At 38.5% G+C, this 9,104-nt stretch overlaps 1 protein-coding gene across 1 annotated transcript in view; it reads left to right on the forward strand.

The window, feature by feature from the left end:
* Positions 1–9,104, forward strand: part of LOC102855083 (phosphoglycerate kinase 1-like) — a 42,803-nt gene that overhangs the window by 16,138 nt on the left and 17,561 nt on the right. Inside the window, exons 3-4 of the mRNA XM_006902189.1 lie at positions 3,660–3,815; positions 3,894–4,062. Coding sequence (XP_006902251.1) covers positions 3,660–3,815; positions 3,894–4,062 — 325 coding nt within the window. The remainder of the gene's footprint in view (positions 1–3,659; positions 3,816–3,893; positions 4,063–9,104) is intronic.

Here is a 9,104-nt window from a genome sequence, read left to right on the forward strand (position 1 = left end):
TCTAATTTTCCTACATTCATGGTTCTCACATTCCATGTTCCAATCACTAGTGTCTGCTTACAACTGTTCTCTTCCTTTGTATTTCCATGCTTGAAAGTTCTACCTAGGTTGCCCTTTCTGTTTGTCTACGTTAGATGTGGAAATTTAAGAGATAATACCATTCTTATTTTTGAGTAAATTACTTAAAAGTTTTTTTTTATTTTAAATGAAAGATTGGAGCCAGAAAGGTACTTTCCTATAATCTAGGCCAATGTTTAATGGAAGTATAATTTGAGCCACTGCTGTTTGTTCTGTTCCAGTGAGGACTCACGAGTCATAGCGACCCTATGTACAAGAGCCCTAAACCCTGCTCTATCCTGTGCCAACCTCACTGTCTCTGACACACCTACCCCCATTACCCCAGTCACTGAATCGATCCATCTTATCAAGAGTCTTCCTCTCTTGTGCTGTTCCTCCACCCTCCCAAACATGATGTTCCTGTCCAAGGACTGGTCCCTCCTTGCAACATGTCTAAAATATGTCCGACGAAGCTTCAGAAACCCTGTCTCCAAGAAGCAGCCTGGTTTCACACTCTCTAGGATGAATCTGTTCTCCTAGCAGTTCATACTCTTCTCCAGCACCACAACTCAAAGGCATCAATTCTCCTTCTATCATCCCTAGTCACTGTCCATCTTTCTGATGCATAGCAAGTAACTGCAAAGACTATGGCCTCGATCAGGCACACCTTAGTCTCTAGACTGACATCGTTGCTCTTCAGTACTCCAGAGAGGTCCCTGAAAGCAGACTTTCCTAAAGCAATTTGTCTTTTGCTTTCCTGGCTGCTGGTACCAACAGTATTGATTATGGGGCCAAGCAAGCTGTTAACAATCTAAATTTCTTCATCATCTAACATGATGCTGTCAGTTGGCCAAGTGGTGAAATTTTTTTTCTTGATGTTGAGCTTAAATCCATATTAAAGGCTACAGTCCTTGACATTCTGCAGCAAGCACTTCATGTCCTCACCAATTTCAACAGCAGGGTTGTGTCATCTGCATAACGCCGGTTGTTGATGAATCTTCCTCTAATCCTGATGTCACATTCCTCCTCATAGAACCTAGCCTCCTGGATAATCTGTTCTGCATATAGACTAGAAAAGAACGGAGATAACATACATCCCTGGAGTACACCCTTCCCAATTTTGAACCAGGTATTTTTTCCCTGTTCTGTTTTGATGACTTATCCAAGTATAAATTTCACATAAGCACAATCAAGTGTTTTGGGATTCTCATTCTTCTCAGAGTTAGCCACAGTTGCATCTGTTAATTGAAACAAGTCAGTTGGTCCTGTCAATTCCTGGGATCTCCTTTTTTTCCCAATGCCTTCAATGCAGCTTCTTCCTTCATAATCATTTGCTCCTGGTCATATGGTAGTTCCTGACTGACACAGTTCTTTTTGGTACGGAGACTGGACAGCATTATGTTGAATAAACTTAACTTAGTCTCATATACTTCTATCTTCTTTTGATGCTTTCTGAGACATTCAATATATTGCCCATAGTATCTTTCACTATTGTGACTCGAGGTTTAAATTTGATTTTTAGTTCTTTGAGCTTGAGAAATGTAGAGCAGGTTTTTCCCTTTTTATTCTTCAATTTTGGCTCTGTACCTTCCATTATAATACTTTTCTTTGTCCTCTCCAGCTGCCCTTTGAAATCATCTTTTCAGCTCTTTTACTTTGTCATGTTTTTCCCCTTTGTTTTGGCTTCTTGATGCTCCAGGGCAATTTTTAGGGTCTCACTGACATCCTTTTTGGTTTTTTAACTCTCTTCTGTTTTTATAATGACCTTATGATTTCATAACGGATGATATCCTTATTATCATCTCACAACTCATCTGGTCTTTGGTCTTTGGTCTTGAATACTTCAAACCTATTCCTAAGATGATCTTAAAATTCAGATGGTATAGATTCAAGATCATATCTTGGTTCCTGTGGGCTTATTTTCATTTTCTTCAGCCTCAATTTGAACTTGCATATGAGTAATTGATGGTCTGACCCACAGTCCGCCCTGGCCTAGTTTTGACTTCCAATAATTAGATTGTTCACAGCTTTAGTTTGCTTGGTTCCACAGTCAACACTCTTGGCACCAGTAGCCAGGAAATTAAAAGGCGCATTGCCATGGGAAAGTCTGCTGTTAGGGACCTCCTCAAAGTACTGAAGAGACTAAGGTGCGTCTGATACAGGCCATAGTCTTTGCAATCACTTGTTATGCATCAGAGTTGGACAATGACTAGGGAGGATAGAAGGAGAATTGATGCCTTTGAGCTGTGGTGCTGGAGAAGAGTATTGAGAGTACCATGGACTGCTAGGAAAACAAACAGATTCATCCTGGAAAGGGTTAAACCGGGTGGCTCCTTGGAGGCAAGGATTCTGAGGCTCTGTCTAACATACTTTGGACATGTTGTAAGGAGAGACTAGTCCTTGGAGAGGGACATCGTGCTTGGAAGGGTGGAGGGACAGCACAGGAGGGGAAGGCCCTCTATGAGGTGGATTGATTCAGTGACTGGGTTAATTGGGATGGGAGTGTCAGCGACAGTGCGATTGGCACAGGACAGAGCAGAGTTTAGTACATAGGATCGCTATGAGTCGCAAATGACTCGATGGCGCATAACACCTACAACAACGATTTCTTCCACATATGTAGTCAGTCTGATTTCTATGCATCTCATCAGATGAGATCCATGTGTAAAGTCTTAATTTTTGTCTTTTTAAATAGATATTTGCAATGGATAAATCATTGAAAATAAAATTCAGTCATTCTTTTCGCAGCCTGATTTCTTTCACCATGTCTGTGTAAATACAATAAATATCTTTTCAACTCGCAAAGAAAAATACCTATTTTAATAAACACAGTGTCTTTTCACATGGGCTTAATCAGTTGAACTACATAGAAATCAGATTGACTACATATGTGGAAAGAACTGTTTGAGAAGCTCATTACCTATAGTTAATGTACAAGTTCAAATTGAGGCTGAAAAAAATTGAAACAAGTCCAAAACAACCAAAATATGACCTTACGTCTATCCCACTACAACACTAGGGCTCCTTATATTTGTCAAAAGAAATCATACTTGTTTAAAGTAAATGTAATTATTTTCTTACTAAATTATTAGAAATATTTGGTATTTAACCAAGTTCCATATAATGCATTTTTTTCTAAATAAAAAAGTAACTTAAGTAAAAAAAGTAACTTAATTGTAATATTTTGGTTTCCATAGGTTTCCTTTGATGGTTTAAAAATTTGAACTTTTACATGTCTTCCATGGACACCTAATTTGGTGTCTCCATGACCAACCACACTTGGCGATTTGCTAGAAAGATTCATTGGAATTCAGTACATGGTTGTCCTTATAGCTAGGGTACTTGATGGGATATGCAAGGTGGGGAAAATCATAGACAGAGTCTGGGGAAATTCATGCATTAGCTTCTGGTGAAGTTAGTTGACAAACTGTACTTCTTTTTTCCAGCAGTGAAAAATAGTTATTGTTTTTGTTATGTGCTCTTGATTCGCATATGACCCATAGTGACCCTATGAAAGGACCCTATTAAAGTTCTGAATAAGATAGTATCTACTAATTCATGGAAGTAACCTGACTCTATCTACTGTCTCCTTTTGATTGCAGGATCAAAGCTGCCATCCCAAGCATCAAATTTTGTTTGGACAGTGGAGCCAAGTCTGTTGTTCTTATGAGCCACCTGGGCAGGCCGGATGGTGTCCCCATGCCTGACAAATACTCCTTAGAACCAGTTGGTGTAGAACTTAGATCTTTGCTGGGCAAGTAAGTGGCAGGCTCTGTTAATGTTATTGATTCTTAGCTTTTAGTTTACTCAATCTCTCTATCTTCTATTCTCCTCAGGGATGTTTTGTTCTTGAAGGACTGTGTTGGCCCAGAAGTGGAGAAAGCCTGTGCTGACCCAGCTGTTGGTTCTGTCATCCTGCTGGAGAATCTTCGCTTTCATGTGGAAGAAGAGGGGAAGGGAAAAGATGCTTCTGGGAATAAGGTGGGACCTATGACATTATTAGGAGTGAAATTGTGATTGAAGACCAGAGGAATTTAAATTTTTTTCCTTAAAAATTTTAATGAAAGCTATGACATAGATACAAAAAGGAATAAGTATATAGCTCAACCAATTATCTCAAAGTAAATATACTTGTGTAACAACCACTGAAATCAAGGAATAGAGTATTACCAGTACCTCAGAAGCCCACATGTTTAGGTGACTTTGAAAAAGGAACACCATTCACATCTAAGTATATTCAGTGAATATACTAATTTCTGATGATCTTTTTGTTTTACATCTGCTTTAGGAAACATAAGGACTTTTGACAGTTAATATTTTTCATAAATATCATCAATATAGTTCTCTGTGATTCTTAAGCTCTGCTAACATTCATAGAGTGATTGTGGAAGTACGTATGTGTGTGTTAGCTGTTCTTCCAAGAGTCAGTTTTAGATTTTGTTGTTTGTAAGTCAAGGCTGTTGCTGTACTGTTTGAGCCAGTTTTAAATAATCATCATCAGATTTTACTTGTGTATGATATTAATGATATTGTGTGATAATTTTTTGCATTTTGTGTGATTAACTGGTTTTGGAATGGATAGCAATATTTATTTCTTTCAGTTGATTGTCTTAGTAGCTGTCTTCCAAGTTTTGTAGCATAGACTAGTGAACATGTCCAGGATTCACTACATCTGTTGGCTGAAACGCGTCAACTGGTATTCTTTCAATTCCTGGGGCCTTATATTTTCCCAGTTTCTTCAGTGCAACTTTGGCTTCCTTCATAGTACTATTGATTCTAATTCATATGCTACTTTTCAAAATGGTTTGGTGTATTTGAAAGGTATGAAACAACCTGGAGAGTGTAGAGAATATTATGTGGGGTGTAATAATAACTCAGTCACAAAAAAGACAAATACTGCATAAGACTGCTACTGTGAAAATAGCAGGGTAACTAAGGTAAGGGGGAGGAGGATAGAAATGGAATGGGTAGACAATGAATATTATAAGGACTAAATCAAGGAAGGTTCAAGGGTAGAACAAAATTTTCCAAGAAATAGGCTCTGTGTATTATGAAGGATAATCTGTGTTAATATTTGGAATGCATTAGTTTATGGATTGATCTTAGAACTTTTGTTTTTATTTATTTCATTGTTGAGAATATACACAGATAAAGATGTACTAATCCAATAGTTTATACATGTAAAATTCAGTGATACTGATTACATTCTTTGAATTGTATAGCTATTCTCACTCTCCTTTTCTGAGTTTCTTTTGTCATTAAACTCATTGACTCTTTAGGTTTCAGTAGAATATTTTTAGTTGCTATTGATAATTTGATACTGTGAATATGTTTCTTAAAAGAGCATAATACTCTGTATCTTTTTAACTAGCTAAGCTAAACTTAGGAAACTCTGGTGGCTCAGTGTTAAGGACTTGTGCTGCCAACCCAAAAAGGTACTTAGTTTAAATCCACCAGCTGTTCAGCATGAGAATGATGGGTGGTCTCCTTTGCAATTTATTGCCTCTAACAACCTGCCGGAGGGTCAGCTATGAGTCGATTCTGACTCTGGTGCATAACAGCAACAAGCAAAACTGTTACTTGGTTTAAAAAGACTTCAGGGAACATTTTTAATTTAAGGATTAAAGATTATTCAGGATAGTAGTTTCAAGATTACATCTAGCTTCAATTGCTCTAGAAAGTCTGGAGTCCATGAGAATTTGAAAATCTGTTCTGTATGTCCCCATCCCTCTTTGATCAGGATTCTTTTAAAGAATCCTTTCACAAAAATGTGCCATAATGGAAAAACTATACACTATCCAGTTCTTTTGCTCTGTTGGCAAAGGAGACATTTGTTTATGGAAGTAATTAGTTATATATTTATTCCATATTCTCCTATTCCTTATTCTCCTTCTTTCATTGTTCCAGGAGAATAGAGATAGTAGTTGTGCCTTGTATTGCTGCTTACATTGAACTTAGTATTTTTAAACAGTGAATTAAATTTGGCATATTCTTATTAAAGAATTTGCCTGAATAGAAATGTACTTTCTTGACAGGTGGAAATACTGTATCAAGTATCTAGTGCTCCTGTAACAAAATTATCACTAGAGAATGGTGTTAACAATTTTTTACTCATATTTAGAAGACTAGTACTCTGAATTCAGGGTGTTGGCTCAACAGGAAAGGGTTTGTCTTCTTTGACCATTTGTGCAATTGGCATTCCTTGTGTTATCTCCATACATCCTGATATCAGTATTCTCCCAGACTTAGGAGGTGCTCCACACATGTTCCACCCCCATTTCTTCTTTATTGTTAGTGGTGAGGTCCCTTACCTTTCTGCTTTGATTTTCTCTCCTTTTATATCCTGAAAGATAAAAAGTATAATTTAAGCATGGGTACTAGGCATTGGCAAAATGACATGGATTGGCGTGGGACATTTTGAATCAGATAATCATATGATCTACTATGCTGGGAATGAAAAGGTGAGAAAAAAAACAAACAATGGGGTTACATTCATATTTAAAATGACCCTAACCCGTTTCTAGATCCATCTTGAAACACAATGTTGTGAGTGACAGGATAATATTGATGCACATACAAGGAAGACCTGTTAATACCACTATCAATTCAAATTTATACATCAATAACCAGAGCCAAATAGGCGGAATAGATGACTTCTACCAACTGTTGAAATTGGAAGTCGATCAAACATGCCATCAAGCTACACTAATAATAATGGGTGACTAGAATGCTAAAATTGGAATCAAGGAAGAAGGATCAGTAGCTTGGAAACATGAACTTGGAGACAGAAATGAGACTGGCGACAGAATGATAGAATTCTGTACAATCAATGATTTATTAGTTGCAAATAACTTTTATAAGAAACACAAATGGTGACTATACACATGGAGCTCACCTACACAGAAATCGCATCGATTACATATGTGGAAAAAAATCTTTGGAGAAGCTCAATATCAGCTGTGAAAACTAGGCCAAGTGCTGATTGTGGATCAGATCATTAACTACTTGGATGCAAGTTCAAACTGAAATTAAAATAAAATCCAATCCACAGGAACCAACAGGAACCAAAGTTTGACCCTGAGTCTATCCCTCTTGAATTTAAAGACCATCTCAGGAACAAGTTTGAGGCCTTAAAAACTAATGACCAAAGAGCAAATGAACTGTGGGAGGAAGTTAATATCATCCATGAAGAATGCAAAAGGTCATTACAAAGACAGGAAGGAAAAAAGGCCTAAATGAATGTCAGAAGAAACTGAATATTCCACTAGAGCACCTGAACAGACGATTTCAAAGGGCAACACAGGAAGACAAAGCAAAGTATTGAAATGTACAAAGAGCTGGAGTTGGAAAATCAAAAGGGATGAACTTGGTCATTTTTTAAGCTGAAGGAACTGAAGAACAAATTCAAGCCTTGAGGTGTGATTCTTAAGGATGGTGTGGACAGAAAGTTGAATGATCCAGGCAACATCAAAAAAAGAAAGACGGAATACACGGTAAGTATACCAAAAAAATTGGCTGATTGAGAAGAATTTCATGAAACAATATATGATCAAAAGCCTATGGTGATGAAGGAGGAAGTTCAAGCTGCTGTTGTTGATTGCCTTCGAGTTGAGCACAACTTACAGCAACCCTATGAACAAAAGGCCTGAAGCCCCTCAAGAACCATTTATCAAAGTTCATAGAGTTTCTGGAGACATATTTAGGATGTAGATGCCACTCCTGCTTCCAAACCTGCCATAGTATGTTATTGTAATGTACTGAGGGGACAGCATAAACCCCACTTTGTGCGTCTGGCACCCACCTGGAGCCTGACTCACACCCAACCTTGAAAAGAATTCATTAACTCCGGAGGCAGAAGCAAGAAAAAGTCTTAGTTTTAAAAGCGTGCAATAAGGTAGAATAAACACAAGGGTGTCAGAAAGTCTCACAGGGCAGAATCTTATCTAATTCCTACAAAGTTTAAAAGTAACCAGTTAATAGGAGCATACATGGCATGGAGAGGGCATAGGAGGGCAAATTAGCCTACCAATCAGAAGCCGACCCACATGACTGATCCCCCTGTCCACCAACCATGTTCGCAATCTCCCTGCCCTGGACCAAGGGAGGGAACCGCCACATGTTGAAAAATTATTCTGCACAATAAAGAGTTCTTTGTTCATCTGAAATGTATAGTGAACCTGTGTGCAGCAGCCCTGAACCCTTGAGCCAGTCTCAGGACACACCAGCCCCCATTGCCCCAGTTACTGTATCAATCCATCTCATCCAGGGTCTTTCTCTCCTGTGCTGTTCATCCACCCTTCCAAGCATGATGTCCTTCAAAATCCTAACCTCCAAGGAAAGACTTGATTTCACACCTTGAAGACATCTATTCTTTTGTCATCCTTAGTCATTGTCCAACTCTCTGAAGCATAACAAGTAATTGAGAAGACCATGGCCTGGATTAGGTGCATCTTTGTATCTAGACTGACATTGTTGCTCTTCAGCACTCTGGAGAGGTCCATAACAGTAGATTTTCCCAGTGTAATTCATCTTTTGATTTCCTGACTGCTGGTGTTAAGCGTGTTGATTGCGGAGCTGACAACCTCAATCTCTTCTCCATCTATCATGGTGCTGCCAATTGCCCCAGTGGTGAGAATCTTTGTCTTCTTGATGTTGAACTTCAATCCATATTGAAGACTGCAGCCCTTGATCTTTTGCAGTAAGTGCTTACGGTTTTCTTCAGTTCAGCAAGCAAGGTTTTGTCATCTGCATATCATAGGCTGTTAATGAGTCTTCCTCCATTCTTGATGCCACACACCTCATAAAATCAGGCTTTTAGAATGATCTGTTCTGCATACAGACTGAAAAGGTAAGGGGACAGGATGCATCCTTGACACACTCTTTCCTGATTTTGGTACTAAATATTCCATGCACTTCCAAAAGAACAAATTTGTCTTGGAGGAAGTGCAATGAAGGGTGCTCCTTAGATACAAGGATGTTGTTGTTATGTGCCGTCGAGTCGTTTCCGACTCATAGCGACCCTATGCACAACAGCCCTAAACCCTGCT

Source organism: Elephantulus edwardii, unplaced genomic scaffold (genome assembly GCF_000299155.1).
Source record: "Elephantulus edwardii isolate Elephantulus edwardi_28Jun2011 unplaced genomic scaffold, EleEdw1.0 scaffold00378, whole genome shotgun sequence".
Classification (NCBI taxonomy): domain Eukaryota; kingdom Metazoa; phylum Chordata; class Mammalia; order Macroscelidea; family Macroscelididae; genus Elephantulus; species Elephantulus edwardii.